Genomic DNA, 22,245 nt, shown 5'->3' with positions numbered 1-22,245 from the left:
AGGAGATTAAATAACCTTCTTGGTGTGACAGACAGCCTTTGACATGGTAAAAATTGAACTTCTAATTGAATAGTCAGAGAAATTTCTCTTAAAGCCCCTTTTACAGATCCCACAAAACAGGTATGAAAGATCTACTTGAACTAAAACAGGCCTTGAGTAGTAAAATTTCACCTATTACAATGTTAATATTATATGCCACTATGTATACTATATGTTTACGCTTTTAAATCTAAAGCTCCCAGACCTATGAGCCTGCTCTAGCCCTGCTAAAACTGAATAAGAAAGGGACTACACATATTGATGTGACTACAACATAACGTCCATTCAATAACATTTGTCTGCCAGGTTACATATACCTGGCTCTTTAAAAAACACTGTGTTTGAAAGATCTCTAGTACAGCACCCCCAGGTATGCACAGTTTACATATTAAGAGTGCATTATGTACCTGGAGACATTGCATTATATTGGAGATCTCTTTAGATGTAACTTTTCAAAGTAGCAGATATGTGTGACCTGACAGAATTATGCTTGTAGATGTATACAACTGACAAGTTGTCAGCAGAATGTACTGCGCTTGCCTAAAACCCATATTTTTTACGATTTTCGTTGGGTTTTTGCTCAACTTTACATTAAGATTTTGCCTGTTGCAGATTTTACGTAGGTGCAGTACGTTCTGCTGACATGCTCAACTGACATTGAAACTATTTATTCCACTGGTTATCAAAAGGGTTGTTGACTACAGACTGGTGGATCATGATGAAGAGCGGCACGTAGGCCAGGAAGTCCAGAAGGTCAAGGTTATCCAGGTGAGCCAGCTCAGCCCGGACCTCTCTCTGGTGCTCCATGCTGACCCCCCCTGCCTGCAGCTCCAACATGAGATGTTCCAGGGGAATCCGATTGGACGAGGGGTCCACGTTACACAGGAACAGTTGCTGAAATGGCAGATTGTTGTGGTTAACGAGAAATATGAGAAATGAGAATTTGTTATCAGATCTAAACATGTATGATGCACACAGGAACTTTTAACTAACTGCTTTAAAAAGGAAAAACAGGTAACGTGTAATGTATGTAATGCTCAATTAATATGACTTGAAACCGTTCTACGTTTATCATTAAGTCCAAAAAAGACTACATTCTACATGTGTCATGTGAAGGAATAGGCCTCCTTGTACAAATGTATGTACAGAATCTACAGATATCTGTCAAAACCCTCAAAGCCAGGATTTCTAACTGTACAACCATTGGAAGGCATATCAGCACCATGGAAAATGTAAATGACAGCCCTACTGTACTACATGCAGAGTGCACAGAGTGACAGAAGATAGGACACAAATGTAAGAAACGAGATGTTTTTAAACATGAGATGTTTTGATATTTTGGAACAAACCTTTAGACGAAACATCTTGTACTCCAGAGACTTGAAGTCTAGCTTTCTGATCAGATCTTTCATAAAATTGCTGCAGAGAAAAACAACAGATATTCACATTATAACTGACACCCTTACAATAGGTAATGCATTCAAAATTTTCAATCTTACTACTAGTATATTCTTACATATTATTTTCATTTTATTGCTTTCGCTGTGCTTTTGCCAGTAATGTACAAAAATGTATGTCAGTTTTACTTCAACATCCTATTGACTGATCTGGTGCTGTTAGATTCTACAATGGTAGACATTAAAGCCTTTCCATACTTACTCTAGAGAAGCTATTCTCTGAGACAGAGCTGACATCACTGCAAATAACTTGAAGTCTGCTCCTTCTGTAACTTTGTAGTCTGCTAGCTCCAGTATCTGTTAAAGTGAGAAGGGTGTTAGAAAAAAAATTCTTCTTAGTTCACATCAACTTACCCAGAGTCTGACATTGAACTGTGCAATATAAAATTTTTTTGAAAAAGAAAAACACAAAATGTAAATTCTGAATACTTACTTGTGGACAAATCTGCATTGTTCAATAGAAGCAGTGTGGAAATAAATGTATGCATTACTCTATTGGTACTCTTAAAAGATGAAGAAATTAAAATTCCTGACTCCAAAACTGGTTTTGACCACAAAACTGACGCTTTCACACATTTTAAAAATTTCTGGACATAGGAAGGAGAAAATATTGATTCTCTAGAAAAGTAAAATATAAAACACATGATTGTACTTTATGTACAACCTGGGCTTTGATAGAATACTTCAAACTTGCTTCAAAGTTTGTATGTGCAAGTATACAAAATTTGAATAATGGATTATTAAATACATGTTTTTACAGAAAAACATACTGGAACTAGAATACTACACACAGTGCATGTTTCTAATAAGTATGTACATGCATTACAGAGTGAAGTCCTTACCCTGTAGACATAGTACTCCTCTGCATCATTGAGTGCCCCTGAGTACACCACACCCTTCAGGGCCATCAGAGCCTCCTGTCCTGACAGGTACCCATCTTTGTCTTCATCAACCTGTAATCAGACAACAAATTACAATTCATGGCAATACAGTTTACTGGTATTATTTTTAGGCAGGAAGGAAAGAGAGGATTGACTGTGTTTTAAATTTGCAGTTGAAACAATTCAGTTGTACAGTAGTAGTCATACAAGGGAAGTGTAGCTGAGAGGCTACTGCTAGCTAATGATGAGATGAAAAAGATTGTAAAACCTTCAGTGAGAAAAAATTGGACTTACAGCATCAAAAGCTTTCCGGTACATCTTCAGTTTGTCCTTGTTAAAGATGCAATATTTCGAGAGGAAACCATCTGGAACAAAATAAGACATCAAGACAATTATAACACAATACAAGAAAAGAGACTGATTTGAAAATTGTAACATATTGTTTAATATCTAATGCTGTACAACACATTACAAGAAAACTGTATCGGTATAGCCGGTATAACGCTCTTTGGTGTAACACACCAGCTTCACAGGCTGGCTAAATTACACCAAATGACTTGTTAACACCTAACCTTTGAGCATCTAACTCTAAACAGTGTTGAAAGCTATCTAACTCACAGTCTTTAAAGTCTTGCTGCAGTGCCCTGTCCCTCTCCCCCTCCTCCATCTCATCCCCTCTGTCTGTCGGCTTCTTCCTCAGCTTCTCAAACATCTGCGCTGCCTTCGCCCTCCTCTCCTCAGCCAGCTGCTGACGACGAAGCTCGTCTTGGAGCGTCGTGTCTCTCGGCTTCGGGCTTCGTAGGGAGATCACGGCAGACACTTTGGGAGACTTCTGTCTGCACGCATGGTCTGACTTCAGGTCCCGGCCCTTCTTCTTACCTGGGATCAAACAGAGATGGCACATAAGAAAACTTCAATTAAAAACAGTGTTGTGTCTCTCGGCTTCAGGCTGTGTAAGGAAATCGCGGCTGACACTTTGGGAGACTTCTGTCTGCACGCATGGTCTGACTTCAGGTCCCGGCCCTTCTTCTTACCTGGGATCAAACAGAGATGGCACAAAAGAACATTTTAGACCTTGGTATAAAATGGCAGCTAAGATTTCGGGCTGCGTAGTGAGATCACGTCCAAGACTTTGGGAGACTTCTGTCTGCAGGCATGATCTGACTTCAGGTCCCGACCCTTCTTCTTACCTGTTGGATCATGCAAACAGAGATGGCACATACGCTCTGGGTAAAGAACACTTCAGACCTTGGTATGCAAAACAGCAGCTGACTACAATTGACCACAATCAGACACACTCTCTAGATGATACAGAATCAACACTAGATGCAAATTAAAGCTACATCTGCCATGTACATGTACCCTGGACTAAAAAGTACCCAGTATGACTCAGGACTAATCTATCAAAAGAACATGCTATAAAGTCTCAAACTATCATTACATACAAAATGAGGGTCAGCAATATGCTAACAGGAAATACAGATTTCATTAAGTGAAAAAAATGATGTTTACAGACAAACGCTGTGGTGTGTAAATGGCAGCAAAGACAGGTAAGAACACCTGCATTGTTTACTCAGGTGGGTAGTGACCAAATAGCCTTTGGTCATACAGCTGGTTTGATTCAACACTCATCTCTGACCCTCAAACAAATTGGACAAAATTACTGAATTCTAAGCCCAAGACTTATATTGCATTAGACATGTGAATAAAGACAAATCTTTCTCTCATCTGACCAACAAAACCACATGAAGATGACTTACCGCGGGTAACAGCAATTATCAAAAATAATTACAATTGTATCAAAAACTTTATACATTAATAAAACTCAAGCAACTGGATAGATTTTGAAACCTATCAGCTGAATGGGATTTGTACACAAATGTAGTCAAACAGGTATTATTCCAAAACGTATGAATAATTTACATGTAAGTGAAGTGAAGACAAGTTTCAGAATTTCAGACAGTCCATAAAAAAACAAAAACAAGACATAGCTAAGAAAAGGTTTTAAAAGAATGTACTATGTTCCAGCTTTCTTCAATCAATGGGTGTTAGAAAAAGCTTGTCTTTTTTGAGTGGATGATTAGTTTTACTAACATTCAGCAATTTTGTAACGTCTTTGATGGCCACTGTTTTTAATTTAACACAATGATTATATACTAGATACTAGTAGCCTGCTTTGACAGAGATAAAAAGGAATACACATCTTGAACAAAAGCCTGGATGGCTGAGTTACTCACAGCAAAATCTGACCAAGACCTTCCTACAAATTTAGTGTTATGCATTTTCTAATTGTACCAACTGCAAATTGTAACATTGTAACTGAAGCAATAGTCACCATCAAAGAAAAGTCACAATTACCTGTAATCTCGAAGCAGATCCCTATCGGTGGCAAAAAGACAGTATCAAATTGGCCAGGCAGTATCCATTTGCCAGAGAAGGTCGGCAGCCACCGACGGGGTTGGTGGGGGTAGCGACAAAAAAAAACGGCCATATATAAAAAAGTAACGATCATTCCCCTACAACCTCTGCTTGGAGAGTAAATTTACCTGGGGCTACAATACATAGTGTGGACAATTAATATCATATATATTGAGATGGGCTAACCTTTACTGTCTAGTATAAACTTGGGTTGTGGTACTTCAATGGTGGAGACCTCTGAAACAGACTCCAACTCTTCCTCTATAGGATAGTCCTCCACAGCAGTGGGCACCTCTGTGTCAGTCTGCTGAGACATGGAGGACTGCTGGTCTGTTTCTATGGTAACACGTGGGGCTGACACTCTTCTGGGCTGGGTCTTGGTCTTCTTCATTATAGACTTTGGTGCCTTGGAGTGAATTAAAGAAAATGTCATACATCAATCATCAAGAAAGATGAAGAAACAACTGTCACAGTGTAGTGCTAATATATTGTAAGTATAATTATGTAAATGTGTAAATGCACAGTTTACTGAGTGAGCTAGAATCATTGTTAGAGCTTTATGGTGAGAGCTACAATATTTAATAAACATTGTAGTTTGGCAAATAAAAATGATAAAACCAATCTGAAATGACTCCTGGTGCAGTTTTTAAAAGAATCTGTACTCACTTTATCTTCATTAGCCTCAGCTATGGTAGAAGATCTTCTTCTCTCCTTCCTGTCTTTCTTAGACTTGGCTGCACTGTCTGTGGTGAAAAAAAACCAAAAGTACACTCACACTCACTCACTACAATAATCTATTTCATTTACAATAGTTTACAGACTGAAGTTCTCCTGATCCCAATGTTACACTGCATTCAACTGTGTCATATATAGCAAAACAAAGGGTTGACCTTCATTTTCATCCATTAACATTTTTGAAATCAACTTTATGCATATCTAACCCTCATAACAAACCAATCTTAGACGTACAAGCGGCCCTTGCCATGTGCAAAAGAAGCACATCGGCAGAACATACTGCGCCTGCGCAGAACCCTGTATTTTCACGGTTTTTGGTGGATTTTTGGTCAATGTTGCATCAGAATTTTGCCTGTTGCAGAGGATATATTTTCCAACATAACATTTGGAAGCTACAGACGAAATGTTTTCCTTAAATGCACGAATACGACCTTTTATATCATACCCGGGCCGCGATAACGTTCGATAACGGGCGGCCGTCGGGCAATCCGACCCGCGGTCGGGCCGGGACCGAGGGCGATGCGGAATACACCGTGTTGTATTCTATATATATGAGACATTCTTGCAAAGTGCTATGTACAATACATTACGGGTTACGCGCAGGTGTGGTGCGTTCTGTCGACGTGCTTGCAAAAGAGTACCTACCTACCTAGTACCATGACCAACAAGGTCTTTGTATGAACAAGGCAGAGACATGAAACAAACTCGACTTGAAAGGATTCTCAAAATGACTTTGTATACCCCAACAAAACTCCTTGGAGATAGTGTCCCTGCCCGAAGGTCACTGGACGTTATTTTCGAAGTGATCTGAACAATTGTTGCTTAGTAACAGGCTCCCACTGGACCTCTAGAAGGATGACCCAGTCTAAATAAAGGTCACTGATCGATCTGCTAATTGGTTGACTGATTGATTCCTGCAGTTGATGGGATCATCTGAATATTGCAATTATAGCATTTCTTTGTGTCTGGTCTTTCCTGATGGTACATGTATTTGACAATATTTTTGGAAAATTAGACTTTGAAAATAATACCAAAGATTGTCAATATCAAACTCATAATTTGAACTAAGTGTTTACAATTCTAGTTGTAATACTTGCCTAAAATGAAACATTTAAACTTCAACACTTCAAAATTCATTAATACTGATTTCAGATGGCATAAAGGTGTAGTTCTTATTGCTGTCACTAGATGGTGCTGTGTGTACTCAATAGTACACGTCACATAATGTCAAAAATACTGGTATTAAACTGGAAAGCTTGGAGCAGAAGGGGGGTATCTAGTATTTGATTATTCTGCTGCTGTTGTCCTGTCACAGGTCTGCAATTTACGTAGACATTTCAACATAGATTGATAGATAGATAGATAGACAGGTATCAGTATAATGCAAATAACTTCTTGAAGAAGAACAGTATAATTCTAAACCACATATTATGTTGTTGTTGTTGTCCTTGTTTTACGTCTAATATATCGCTCATTTTCGCATGGTTCAGTTAATCATAATATTATACACATTATACTGACCTTTCAATGTTTCCTCTTCCTTCAGACCATGTACTTCCCCTGCTGTTCCTTGCACCATCCCTTCACCACAAGTTTCCCCTTCACCATTATTTCCATCTGTCCCACCATGACCACCACCTGACAGTGACACCCCCTCCTCTGTCTCCTCATCCTCCATACCTCTCCTCTCCCTCCCTGACATCTCTCCCTCCTGACTCCAATCATCATGATCAGAGGGGAGAGATAGCTGGGATCTGGCACTTCCTCCTGAGGTTTAGATTACATGAAGAGATAGAATGTAGTCTTCTCTATCCCTAATAACATAGTTACACCATAGATGATAGGAAGAACAGTATGTGCATGATTGTGTGCTTGCATCATTTGGCGAGTCAGGATTTCCTGAGCTGAAAGAAAAGCTGAACTATACGAAGTAAAATGAGTAGTTGTTAGTAAACCAGGAAGTCCTTCCATTGTGCTCTGTAAAATGTCTGAAGCAAAGTTAGAGAGGATTCCACAGATACAAGACTATTGAGCCTCCAAAAAAAGTAAAATTTGATATTTTATCAACATTCTTTTAATCAGTGATCACTGCTCAACGATCTAAAAGGTCTTCCAAGAACCTCAAAAAAGAAAATTTGCTCAATGATCTTTCAATGGGTGCTGACACTTCTCAAAAGGTCTTCCAATGATTTTGCAATGATCTTTCAATGACCAATGATTTTTGGTTACTCATTGTCATTGGTTGAGCTGTCAACAGTCTCGGTCCCGTGGGGAAAAAAGATGAAATTTTGCTGTAGAGACTGAAAGAGTAGAGACAGGTCCCTCCACCAATCAGCACCAGGAATTTGGTAACCATGGAAACCTGCCTGCGGACAGGAGAGGCAGAATGCTGATTAGTCCAGACATCAGGTAGTTATCCGGTACAGGCCCCAGCTGTCTCCTGACCACCTGTCTGACCAGGTGAGTACAGGTGTTACAGTCCTCCAGGTGGCTGTTCAGGGTTGTCTTCAGCACTTCTGTGTCTATGTCCTCCACAGGGGTGGAGCCCAGGAGGTCCTTCAGGATGGCGTGTAACAATTCAAGTCCTGTTTAATAGATAGAAGTTAACACACTGCATGTATTTTCATATAGCCAGAAGACATTGACCAATATAAACTTTGTTAATGCTGTTCTAAACCTACATCATAAACATGTAGGACTTATAATACACAGCATAGATTGCTATGTCGCTACATTTGCCAAGTTTGGTGGGCTATATCTATATGATAATACCATTAAATTTAATTGCTTGGTGTATAAGGCCTGGTCATTTCCTATAACCACCTGTTAAACCAGTTCAATTGGTGGCTATAGGAAATGACATCCTCATAGTACTAGTATTTTAGGCAAGCAGATCGTTTTATCTACATGTACTATACACCACCATCACACTGTTTGAAAAACTGATCATTACTGTAGTGTGCAGCAAATCACCTTTGACACTACCACCAAGTGATGTCACCCCCATCCCGCCACCTGCACCACCTGTCTCTGCACCTGCTGACACCTGCAGCTCCCCCTCCTCCTCCTCACTGCCACCCGAGTCACTCCCACCTGAACTCACACCTGCACCTGCACCTGCACCGCCCGAACTGCCACGCTTCACCATATCACCATGGTAACCGCTAAACATGGAGAATATCCCATCATCCTCGGGGTCACCTGCTGTGAGTCCCAGGCTCTCCACGTCTGCTAGCTCCTCACGGCGGTGCAGGGTGTCACTGTGGCTGGGAGAGAAGACAGACAGTTTAACAACCTTAAAAGAATGAAAGGCACTTCACACAATTTTCCTCACTCCACCCAGGTGTAAAATGGGTACCTGACTTTAGTTGTGAAGGTAAAGGGCAGTGGAAGGAGAGAGATGGGTTCTATACTGTGCCCTTGAAACAGTGTATTAACTTACAACTTACTACGCCTATCTGAAAAAGGCTATGGGACTACCTTCTGCCTTTACCTTCATTCACAAAATTTTTCACAGTCATTTAGAAACATTGTTATCACCAATGCTAAATCTTACATTGTCCCCAACCCCTTTTCTTGGCCTTGAGTACATTATGTAATGTATTAAGTAATCTAAGAAGATATTCTATCAGTAAAACCTCATAAAGCTTGCATGTCCTTCCTCCAGCCCATCATCCCGTGCCGCTTCGCTGTCCTGTACACTGGGCGGCGGGGAGCGAGGTACAGACAGAAGCACGTCTTCAGCGTTAACTTCCTGTCTGTCATCATAATGTGGTACTCTCTGTCGTACAAATCCTAATAATGGCAGAAAAACAAAGTTTTACAGCTTCATGATACAAATGTACAAAAAAAGCAACTCATCAATAAAACATATCTTTTGTTTGTTTCCTTGTTTTGCATAACCAGTAAACAGCTTCAAGGCATAACACATTTTAGCATGAATGTTCATCTGTGTTGGTACAAGTCATTATGAAATAAAGACTAAGCTTTCACTTCCAACACTAACTACAAAGAATTGGGACTTACTGTAAATATCTTTAAATTTGCGGGGCCTAAAGTTTGCAGGGAAATAGATTTGTGATACAAAGGTCCCCGCTAATTCCGCGAATCTAATTATACCACGGAAAGTATGTTACAGTAAGTTAGGAGCTGCATTTAAGACCAAACTTTGCTAAGTAGGTTTGATCCACTCACACCATAATGTACCCTTACAGTGACTTATTCTTATGGGTCTTTCTGTAACCAAGACAGTATTCAATAGGCAAGAAAGAAACTAATATGCAAGATACTGTCTTGCCAATTGGATACTGTCCTAGGTACTGAAAGATCTACTAGGAGATTAGTGTATGTCCCCCAAATGACGCAAACAAACAGATAATACAAGAGTGTGAAAATTATAATATAAGAACTAAAGCTCACTTTGAGGAGGTCTGGTGAGTGACTTTGGCAGTAGGTCTTCTCTCCTGCGGTCAGTGAAGGGAGTTTTGGGAATGGTGGGAGACCTGTTACTGGTTATCCTCTTCACTGACTTAGCAGCATTCACTGGTCCGATGGGCACAGACTGGGTCATGTGGCTGAAACATTATCATTACAATCATAAGGTCCATTGTTATAAAACATTGAACAAGATGCAATAAGACTGCACATCATGGAAATTCCCCTTATAAATTTCCAATGTAGAATATATGACCTTTGTATCACATGAAAACCTTCAACATGGTATTTTCAAAATGTTCGGAAGAAAACGTGAATTATGAACCTACTTCATAAACCGTGGACATGGTTGTGGTGGTTCTAGTCCATTTAAGTTGGGCTCCTGAAAAAAAAATCAAGCTAAATTACAGTACTGAGTGATTTTGTGATAATATTACACAGCAATTTTGTCTGTAAATCGACGGTTTGGCCAAAATTTTTGTCCAACATTAAGAAACGAGATTCTATCAAATGACGGGTTCACCGAAGCAATGATAGGAAAACTTTGTAAAAGAAAGGGTATAAACATAATAGAGGTTTAGACAGTCTCACCTCATGGTAGATCCCCCTATCCAGCAGGCTAACAGCACCAACAAAGTTGATATAAGCAGACTCCTTTTCTCTCTGAGAAACAAAATATTCAATCTTTAATAAAAAGTGAGTTACTGTGGCATCATCAAATTTCATATTATCACAGCTGCTTAAAAACATTATACATTGTTTCATTATTGAGAGAGGACCAACATCCAATTGGTATTATAATACCTTGTTTACCACAAAACAATTGTGTTTGATACCTTATACTTGGTGGATTTATGCATTGATTCGGTAACAAAGCAGCAGAGTTGGAATTATTGACATCTACCATTCCCAGATACAATCAATAGATAAGTTTTTGCAGAATGTTTGGCATTTGTGAATAAAACATTGTGCCAAACTGGTGAGTGACATTATGTCTTTTTTATACAAGAAGACACACCTAATCTCCAAGCAGGTGTTGGGTGCATATCGTCACATTTTCTGACTGCTGGGTTTCTCTGATAGCCCAACTCATGAGAAAATGTTACCATCTGTCACCCAAATATCTGCATGGAGGTTAAAACATTGTTTCCTACCTCTCCCACATATCTTCTCCTGATGATAGTGGCTATGTCGTACTTAAAACAACCATTCATCGTTCATAACCTACACATGTACACATCCACGTATACAATAATCCTGTTGCAAGTGAACCTGGCCCAACACTTATCATTAATACACGCCCCACTTTAGCGGGTTTGAGGCTCTTTTAGATATGGAAATGTGCTTCCCACAATGGTCATTCAGCGACATATGGTTGTTGGGAACTCGTTACATACCAATGATCATAACAAAAACATGTCGTCAAATCTTTGTACAGATTGTGTCAGAAGCTTTTTTGAGAAAGTTGAACCCTGCAAGACTCTACGTATTGTAACATCCTGATACATTGTTACATTTTGCAGTGTTTTAAAGCTGCAGAAGCTCCAGATTTTGCCCTACTGAAGTGCTCATAAATGCTGGTACCAGCTGATATGGTTAGCCTGGAGGAGTGGTAACCATGGTTACATGAAGAGGCCATCAAAACTCCATCACAATGCCCTCACAGGCTTTTGTGCTGCACACAGAGAACTTGATGATTTAAGAGTGTGTGGACCAGAGAAATTAACATGAGAACGAGCAATGTGGGGAAAATGTTGACCAAGGAAAACATAAAAGTAGGGCAGAAGTGTGAAGAGTTCAAATCTGCGATATTTTTTAACATTGTGGTGCTTTGGCCATTCCACACATTCTGTTCTGCTAAAAGATACCTTGGACTTTCAGAAATATCAGAATTAATATCTAATGGATATCTAATCATAGCTTTGGTGAGTTTTCTGGTAGGTTTTTAATTAGTGCCTCTTGTTCTAGTCATTGTTGCCACTACTGCACTGTGCTGTGACATTTTGGCAAAATACTACTAGTAAATGACTGACAGTGGACACTAATTCTACCATTATGTATGGTGACTAAGTTTGTGTGTTTGCCTGTATGTTTGTAGTTATTTGAATACATTAGAGAGACAAGAAGTGAATGGTGTAACTACAGACTGCCAGGAAGGTCAAATTGGGGGTAAAAAAAAACTCTACCCCAGTAGGGCAGGAGTAAGTGAATGATAAAAACTAACTAAACTAACTAAAACTATAAAAGGTTATTTCATTTCTGGGCTTCAATTGCCAGTTACCCGGTATATTCATAATTATTAATAAAACAAGAAGTTCACAACAGCTCGTAATACTTTATGGTGGTGTGAAATCTTTCAATGTTTTTTTGCATTTGAATATCCGGTATGGCTGCTACCTGTTGCAATTGTCAAAACAGGTGGAAGATTTTTCCTACCACTAACCATAACATTTAAAAATCCACCCACCACTGCACCATGACTAATTCTGTTACTAGTGTTAGGCAGTGTGACCACATCCTCTTCCCCCTGTGAAACCTAAACTCTCATAGAATAAACCTCCACAATGCAGCGAGTTGTTTCCAAACAGGCGCCCTACCCCTGCCCCTTTGTCCACGCCCATTCAGCGTTGCGCCGTGGAGAACACGATACCTGGTCGCGGGTCGGGGGTGAGACCAGCGTATCCTGGCCATTGTGTTCCCACTTTGGAGTGGAGGTAATACAAACAAATTACGATGTAACAAAATGAAAGTTGTTACATCCAAGCGCCACTAAACACTGTTACGCAAGGATATAACCCACACAACTAGAACTTTCTATTTTTGTGACTAACAAAATGACAGAAATCTTCAATTTTACTTTGCTTGTGCTCAGTCAGGAAATAAGGAATTGTAGCTTTTATTACTTTTCTGTTAGATACCTAAATGTACAAAAAAGTTGTTTCTTTGTATCATGCCATTGTAATATGTTATACTTGTTTTCTATCTATAGTATATAACCATAAAAAAGGAAATATAAAATGCTTACTTTTTACCTTACCACCTATGATTTTGGTACAGACATATGTATGATGACTTTCTTTGAAATAGTCAATATTCTTTATATTATCATTATTATTTGAGTTTAAATTACTAGTGACAACAAGTTTGATTGTTTTCTACCCCACAATGCATAATACTTAACAGGTTTACATAAATCCTATAATTCTCTTAATCCCTCCAATCAATACAAATCAATACAGCTAAAGCGCTCAGTAAGCTACCAAGATCAAAGGAAAGCTGGATGTGTATTCAGCCTGTTGTTCCTGGGAACAGTTTAAGTCCCCACAACCATAAGTATGGTCACATATGGCAGTGCCCATCTCCGTTTCTATGACCCTTGGGCCACACAGTCATGCAATCACTACAGCAGGGGGCTAGCCCACTGGTAGTGGTTAACTCCCATATTTTTCTCTAAATGCTGAGTGCTAAACTGAGAAAGCAAGCAGTATGTACCATGTTTGAAGTCTTTGGTATGACTTGGCCGGGGATCAAATTCACGACCTACCAAATGCAAGGCAAGCACTTTTAACTTGGCCATTGCACAACATTGTAGCTGGTTATACTGAAGTAAAACCAGTTCTGTAAGCAAAAACTACACCATAAAAAATCAACAAAAGGACACACTTTGAACACAAAGATCAGTGTGACAAGAAACAGTGGTGGGCCCGCCTTGTTGACTAATGTCTAGCATAAAATATATGTCAAAGTCATAAAACACTTGACCGTGCAACTTTTCAAACACTTAATATCCTAAAATCTATTTACCTTTAAGTTAATATTCTCACACCCTTCAGTTGCACTACTTTTTTTATTATTGTATGGTCTATATAGTTTGAAATGAAAGTAGAAAAGGCCATGGCAATGCATTTGTTACTTATCTTGAAAGTTAAGCTGTCTTGGTAGAAGTCATTATGAAGCAGTTTGAAAGTTGTAATTTCCAACACAAATGATTGGACCTAACTCCAGTCTTATGTCATTCCTTGAGTTGCACAGTCAAAACTTTGGGTAAGTCCAATCCTTTGTGTTGGAAATTACACACTGTGTTTAAACTTATAATATAGTAAAAGTTTAACTTAATCAAATAATAAAGGAACAGTAAGTTCTTGATGCTAATCTTCCCACCTGTTTTGTGTCAGGCACCCATGCGTTTAAAGCTGGAATCCACTGTGGTCTACGGAAGGTCTCAGCGTTGATGTTATGACTGGTTGGCACACGGTTGGACACCGCCGGACTACTGCGGACCGCGCCGGGCATGGTACGTGCCGTGGGGACTCTGCGCGTGGCACTACAGGGGGCCGTGTGGACGCGGTCTCGGCGGGATGTCCCGAGTTCCCTGGCATCCGGCTGGTGGAGGACAGTCTGTGGGTTTCCTATGAACGGCGTGCTGGGTGTGTTCCTTGGCTGTAAAGAGAGAATTAACATCCTTTTAGCATCTATCAGTAAAGCCTTGGTCACAACCCGCCGTGCATGCTCTTTGTCCGTATGTTTTATTGGGAGGCCACGTCTGCTACGTTTTTCTGAAAACGTAGGGAAGGAGTGGTGTCAACGCACATCACTCGCACAGTTGTGCAAGGTGTAAAGGTGTGGTCTGCACGCCAAGTCTGGCCGAAGTAATTGCGTGCATCGTACTTTGCGCAAGTGGTAAGTGAGTTGTACATGCTTACAACATACAATCTCTGTAAGGAGGCCGTGCTCACACGTGCTGCTTACGTACTGTACGTACGGGGCACGCGCATCACCCGTACTCACCACTTACAGATCCCCTACATTTGCCCACGTTTTTGCACGGCGGGTTGTGACCGAGGCTTAACACATTACCGGTGATAGTACTGTACTCAATGCTGGGACATAAACTTACCACCAACACTCATATGTGTTCTTTGTCTGTAGAGTTGGATAAAGTGATTTAAAGAGAGAATTAAAATCCAGTTAGCACTATCAATAACACATCAATTCAACAGTACTGTACTCAATGCTGGGACACCAACCCTCACCTAAACATCATGCTTCCTCACCTTTCTACAATCTCCTATCCTTCTCTACCACCTTTTAAAGTTTCATTTCCACCATTAGTAAGTTTCAATACACATACATTTTCAATCCTTATAGGAATACACTGCAAAAACGGCTCATCCATGGCTCCCCAATCTAGAACTGCAAAGAGGGACAGAGAAAAATGGTAAATCATAGACCTGACAGTCCCTGGCACCTAGTGCTTTTGTCTGCAAATCTCCGGGTATTGTTCTAAATTGGCCAGATTTACTGGGCACTAATGATGCCTGTCAGATGCAGTGGACGGTGCCCTGTTATTATTGTAAGGAGCCTGTTCAACAGGTGTGGGAAAAACTGTTTTGCAAGACTATGACGCTGGGAGAAAGAATTTCCAATAGGCGTACACATAGTGCACAATTATTGATCAGAATTCAGATCAAAGTTCTTGTATTAATCTGTTGTATTACTCTATTTGTTTGTTCATGTACAACTGTATCTTATCAGACCAAAGCAATAAAGGGCATAGCTAATAATCTATTGCAAATTGCAATAAAGCAGAACAGTCAAAGTTTTATTGATACTGATAACACACTCGTCTGTAACTAGAACATCTATCTTAACTGCTTTGAATGGATGTGTATTCACTGTTCACCACACAAGCCAATTATAGCCATGGCAGACTTGAAGCCACATGTACAATCATGTCCTGATTGGATTTGGGTCGCTACAATGTATGTTTTGTCGTTGGTCTGCCCTTCTGCCAAAAGCAGCTTACTTGCAGTTGTAAACACTCTGGGTGGCATTGTATATGTGTGTGTGTTAAAAATCAATAAGATATGGCCATCTCAGGCTGTGTGAAATGTGGGAACAAGCTAATTATTCTAGACATTACTTCCCAACTTGTACAAAGCTGGCGTATATATATATGTAGAACAAAGAACAACATGATTGTTCAAAAATAATGTTCTTGTAGCACAAGAAAGTCATGTAATCTAGGGAAAATTTCACTGGCTGACACTTTTCTATGGGCCTGAATGGACTCCAAAATTTTTCTAAAACTCCTTTTTAGTTTTCCCCCCGCTATGACCTATCATAAAGTATGACCTACTAATTTGATGACAAAGCTACTCATGAGAACACCATGTTTGCCCGTAAATGAATTATAACATCTTGAACTTTACATGAGAAGATTTAACATCCCTTCTAAAGCAACACTTTCCTACATGATATAACACTCAAACAATAAACATTTCAAACAATGAAAACCGACTTTCAAAGATTACTGATTGTGACTTTTAAAAAGAGCAACTGCTAAAAACAGCCAGCACCCTTTAATTTCCTTGCAGTATCTAAGTAAATATTTTGCAACAAAGCTTATCAGTATGAAGCTTATGTCTTAAGCTTTTTATGGCCTTCTTAAAGTTATGAATACAGATTTAACTTACCACGGAAGTCATACGCGGTCTCCTTATTGCCGTCCTGTAGCCCCCACTACTCATGGCGTATACTTTCTCAGAAGGACTACTGGTAAATGTCTATGCCTCAGGCAAGACCTCGGTACAGTACAGGGTCCCACACACACAAGCGAATCTGTACCAGCTTGGCGTAAAAACAAGGCGATGCCATTCCAGTCCAGACCTGTCTCCTAGCCAACTACATGCCTATAAACCAAGCATGAAGTACCCGGGGAAGTACTACAAGCCTTTTACTGCAGCCATGGAAACATGTCAATAATAGGTGCTTCTGAACATAAACTACACAGATTAGTAGTGCTGTTTGTACTCCGACATCAAAAGAACCAGACTCAGCCTTCGTGTCAACTACCCAAACGTCCACTAAGGAAAGACTCAGTTTACCATAGCTTGGAGATTATCCAATTGTAGAAACTACTGGTAGATCAGTTGTGTGCATGATTTGTATATATAGCAAAGCTGGGACAGGAAAAAAAACGATGGAATATGTTTTAGGTAAATATACTTTGCTTTGGAATTCGTTCCAATTTGAAGGTGAGCCATTGTACATCTGTCCATGTAGATTTGTTCTTTTCTGTTGTGAAAACATGACTAAATGTTTACATTTTTAAAAGTCATCCAGGCTCAGTCATGATAACTTTTCTCAAGAAAATATTTAAAGAAAGGAACACATTCAAATTTTTAAACACTGCCTCGGCAATTCATCATCCATTATTATGACAGTTCTCCTAGATCAAGGACTGCACCTGTGGCTGTTTGATGTGTTGCCATGGCAACATGGCATAACATTTCTCCAGGCCATTCCACTTTTCAATTTAGGGGAGGGGCAGGTTGGGTATTTTCATTCTTCACAAATTACCATGTACATGTAGTTTTTTTGCAAACTCCTATCATTTGGTCTAGTTTACAAGATATGCCAAACATGACGGGACATTCCAATATACAAATTTATGTGCAGTAAATCATCAAATACCTTCATGAAAAAACTCCTTTGTCTGTGTTAACATTATTAATTGTGCAAATATAACCACAATATAATGTACATGTTTTTTGGTCCAACAAGCTTTACTACTAAGATTATTAATAGTAGTGATCTAATCATTTACATATGTAATTCATTATTAATTCAACACTTTTGTTGTATAAATGTTTCACCTTTTAAGTTTACGATCTCTGGTAATTTTCTGCTGCTAAATTTCAAAATCAAAAGATAATTTCTACATTGACCTATCCTATAAGTATAACATGTAGAAAGCTACAAAGTCTGTATATTCTGCAGATTGTACAGAGTATCTCTCATTCCCTTGGGAATGTTAGAGTTTCGAAATAACTCTGTAATCTGTAACCATACAAACACCACTCCACAAAATCAGATAATTTATTGGTGTTTTCACCAAAAGGCAACATGTGTTTTATCTCTGGTACTCAAACCTTGGACAGGTACATGCCAATTAGCCTCATTAAAAACACATTAGGAAGATTAGTGGGCCTTAAGTTAATGAGGTTACTCGCCTACATCTAGGGACTGCCTGTTGCTATGGGGATCAAACTTTTCGAACCATGATCAACAAAATTCATGTTCATTCAGTCAATAAAAATGAATGGATCTGTCATCAAGTCCTGAAAAATACATTAATAGAATAGACAAAAAAAATAATAATTGTGATTCATTTAATAGATTCAGAAGAAATTTATAATGAATTAAACTTCCTTCGAAAACAGAATGGAACAGTCTCATTGTTATCTACAACCTTTCTCTGCTACAAATTACAGGTTGTAAGTGGGTATTACGAGCCCTGATTGATGTACACTTTGCTCTCAAAGAAAACTGCATTACTGCCCATTCTCTGTCATTAAAACATCAGAGGAAACTTCAGTTCTAGTCATGGGCTGTAACCTATCATTAAAGACTTCAAACACAAGCTTTAAGTCATGTGCAAACAAAGTACATACCTTAGATATTGAACTATTTACCTTACAAACATGATACCCAAACTCCCTACCATTTTACAGGTATGTAATGATAGCAAAAGGACTTACAGAATAGAAGGATGCCGCTGCTATTAAAATGTGTCTGTATCACATAGGCAGTCAGACAAAAATGGTTACTGTAGCGTGTGCAGAGAAAATCTTTTAATGCAAAATGCATTTGACATATTGCTGTATTGTTACTTCCTGTAAAGCATATCAACAGTTGCTATAGTATGTCAGGTGCAGCTACATGGTATGTGGTGACTGGCTTCAGATGGGCTTTGAGTAGTAATCCACAGATTAGGCACTGGTGAAAGCCAGGTGCCCACCTGATTGTTGTCGACTGGTCGAACATTTACCAGCCTGGTGGTGGGATACGGATACTGGATTGGACAACTGAGATTTGTCACATGACAGAAAAACAATTTCTTTGGGCCTTGGAAAATAAATTTGTCGGTTCTCTTATTGTCCAATTTTTTTCTGATTTGTCAAAAAAGCATGTGTTCCTAGCCTCTACCAGGCACCGCGGAATGCGCGGATCGCTGGAAAAATAGTAGAAATTGGCCAAAATAAATTGATAATATACCATAGAAGATCCCGGGCCATAGAAGATCCAATTCGTGACCCACGTGGGTTGTGTATCCCTTTATTCGGGCAATTTCTACTATTTTTCCAGCGATCCGCGGTGCCTGGTAGAGGCTAATGTGTTCCATTCAGGGTGACTGGGTGATACACAATCTCTCTCTGCCAGGGGTTGATTGGCCCCTTCTAGGGGGTCAATCGGTTGGACGGACTGCTAGGAGCAGAAATTAGTGATCTGGCTACAAGGATACAAATCAACACCAAAAATGCTCTTATTTTGCCATCAATAGTAAAAGAAAATCAGGTACCAATTGAACAACAGGTACTAGTTTCAATAACTTGTTGTAAATCAGGATAAGAATCTCTCTGCTGGAGGTTAATTAGCTCTTTCTAGGGGGCCAATCAGTCAGGTAGACTGCTAGGAGAGCAATTTCGTCGGGGTAGCATGAAAGAATCACCATCAAAATGCTCTTATTATTTTACCATCAATAGTTCGAGAAAGTCAGACACCAACGGTACAACAGATCCTAGTTTCAGCAACTTGTAAATCAAGCCAACATGTAACTTGCTAGCTGGTGTGGCCTTAGATAGCAACGTATATGTATTTGCATTTCTCAGTGTCATTTCATTTTTTCCATACATAAGTTAAGTAAGTAAAGTAAATTACAGTTCTATACATTGTTATTTTCACTGTCAAATTCACAGGTCAATCTACAAAGAAAAAAAAAAGACTGTCACTCCCACACTGAAAAAAAATGAAGCTTCAACTTCAAACCAGGTCAAGAAGCGTCCTATCTTATTTCTTCTGTAGATGCATAACGGTAACTAATGCTGAAACTTACTTAAGCTACAAGATCATATATTTTGTACCTTAAAAGCTCAAGCCTTTGGCTCTGTCAAATTACTGTAATACCAGTTGAGCTAACATCATAGTAACAAATGGACAGGATATCTTCTTGTCAATTATACTGAAAGGTGATACTTCTTTTAGACTTCAGCGTAAGATTATCTAGCAATTAGTCAGACTTAGACGTTAGCCTTTCTTGGCTTGAAATCAGATTTGTATTAGTTACGGGGTTAGGCAGGATGGGGGATGTTAAACACAGTCCTTACTGCTGTATCAAGAGGTGAATGCCCATTCATTCTGAACAATGGCTACACAGGCCACTCAATACGCCGAGTAACCACGCTAAGTAAACAAACAGTCGCAGATTGATACAGCCGACATCATGGTATCGCAATTACGGGTCATAGAGGTGAAAGTACAACAAGGCAGATAAAACAATTCTATGGCTGTACATATATGTGTGATCACTCAGAATACTCATTACAAACCTTAAAACTGCATCAGTCCACTCAAAAATGGCACCTAAACACTAACACCAGTTCGCTCCTGCTATCAACTCCATGTACCAATTTCTTTTGTGAAAAGGTTTTTGTGTACAAAACACAGACTGGAGAATGAGAAATATTTCAGTTGATAACCTTGCCTGCTATACCTTTGTCGGGAGTCAAACAAAAAATTTTCACCTGGAAACAGCGTAAACACAACAGCCAATTTAAAACACAAGACAGCACTGGAAAAGATTTAGTTGCATATTTGACAGTCTTTGGTCACAGGTGGTTGGAATAAAATGTAGTGCATCAGAAATATTCAACATAATACCTAAAAAGGTCATCAGAGAATTACAGTGAATTTTGACCAATTTGTCATTTTTGCACTGTTAAATCCCCCAGGAAAATGGCAACCAACGAATCAAATCTTTTCAAGCGATCTTTCACTTAGTTTTAGCAAGTTTTGCCTTTGTCCATTTCATTTCGGCAACAGTTATAGAGGAAAGGTTTATCCCAACGGTTCCTAATATCTAGTGTACCCCCACCCCCTGATTTCGAAAGCAACTAAACCCCTTTGGCTTTTCAGAGACAGGTGCACTTTTTCCTTCAAAATGTCAACAACAAAATGTGTTTTTACCATTCTGACAACCTGTTGAGGATCCTATACTTACCGAGTACGCGTACGTTAGCTGTGAGACGGGCCTGCTGTCCCGGTAGATACACTTGACGTACTCCCGATACTCCTCGTAGTCTCCGTACGACAGGGACGGCGTGTCGCGGAGGACTTGCGGGCGGGCGCGGGGAGGCGACAGCCCGCCGGTTCGCGGTCGTTGGTACGCCGCCACAACCTCCCGTCCTCCGGCCCCGATCTCATCGTCGTAACTCACCTCGCAAACCGTCGGGTTTAAGAGACTGGATGACGCCATATTTGCGAAGCCTTTCCCCTATTTTATACTATTATTCTCGTTGTCCTGTATGTTTTGAAGAAAGGTTGAAATCTGGGGGGTTCCTTGGCTTCAGCCACTCGGCACAAGGACGTGTTGAAGACATCTTTGTTTCCCACTGGAGCTGCCAATATTCCGCCCTGTCGAACGCTACATCTCCTCGCCAGTGTGGACAAACAGTCTCAGATGAAGGACTTCGATTGTTAATGGATACTTGAGCCGGAAAAGTTCAACACAAAATGTCAACATTCTCTCCTCGGGGCAAAACGATACAGTCTCTTCGGAAGGACCGCAAGGTTGTCACGTGACAACAAAGGAAGTTTGGAACGTTCCATTCATGTTTTCGGGGACCTGAATGTTCTTTAAATTTATGATATAACGGAAATATTAACCGATAAATATGATACTGCTTTCATAGAAAGGTTTACCTGGGAGACGTTTCACAAAACGTCAAAATACTCCTGTTCATTTTTTTTCAAAGGGCTATGCTTATAAGTCGTCCCAAGGACATTATACAGACTTCTTTGGTCGTCCTAGGCCAATGTCTTTACGTACGTAGTTAGCAAATATTGAATGAATGGCATCTAAAGGTGGGCTCTCATGCATATCGTTATGTTTCCTTCGAGTCCGACCAAAAGTGACAAGTATCATGGTAAAGAATACAATGTTACGTTGCATCGTTGAGTACTAGTAACACCTTGTTTGTAAAGGAGGGCCGCTAATTGCATGTTCATTGTAAAACATGATCGCCGCTGGTAAATTCGCTAGTATACACCACCTCTACCAGGCACCGCGGATCGCTGGAAAAATAGTAGAAATTGGCCGAAATAAAGGGATAGTACGTATACCAGAGAAGATCCAGGGCCATAGACCCGTGGGTCGCAAATTGGAGCTTCTATGGCCCTGGATCTTCTCTGGTATACGTACTACTAGTATCCCTTTATTT

The 22,245-nt window shown here is 39.7% G+C and overlaps 1 protein-coding gene across 1 annotated transcript; it reads right to left on the bottom strand.

The window, feature by feature from the left end:
• Nucleotides 1–543: 543 nt before the first annotated feature.
• On the bottom strand, nucleotides 544–21,625 carry LOC109463961. The gene is made up of 17 exons (XM_019760879.1): nucleotides 21,027–21,625; nucleotides 14,126–14,404; nucleotides 10,556–10,627; nucleotides 10,294–10,346; nucleotides 9,950–10,104; nucleotides 9,169–9,325; nucleotides 8,504–8,796; nucleotides 7,897–8,115; nucleotides 7,052–7,297; nucleotides 5,462–5,538; nucleotides 4,982–5,201; nucleotides 2,996–3,256; nucleotides 2,672–2,742; nucleotides 2,339–2,449; nucleotides 1,699–1,793; nucleotides 1,389–1,458; nucleotides 544–933 (listed from the first exon to the last, which is right to left on the bottom strand). The coding sequence occupies exons 1-17, from the start codon at nucleotides 21,279–21,281 to the stop codon at nucleotides 703–705; spliced, it is 2,865 nt and encodes a 954-aa protein (XP_019616438.1). The 5' UTR covers nucleotides 21,282–21,625; the 3' UTR covers nucleotides 544–702.
• Between the last annotated feature and the right edge of the window lie 620 nt (nucleotides 21,626–22,245).

This window comes from Branchiostoma belcheri, unplaced genomic scaffold (genome assembly GCF_001625305.1).
Source record: "Branchiostoma belcheri isolate BF01 breed outbred unplaced genomic scaffold, Haploidv18h27 scaffold13, whole genome shotgun sequence".
Taxonomy (NCBI): domain Eukaryota; kingdom Metazoa; phylum Chordata; class Leptocardii; order Amphioxiformes; family Branchiostomatidae; genus Branchiostoma; species Branchiostoma belcheri.
This window is presented reverse-complemented; position numbering and strand designations above follow the sequence as displayed.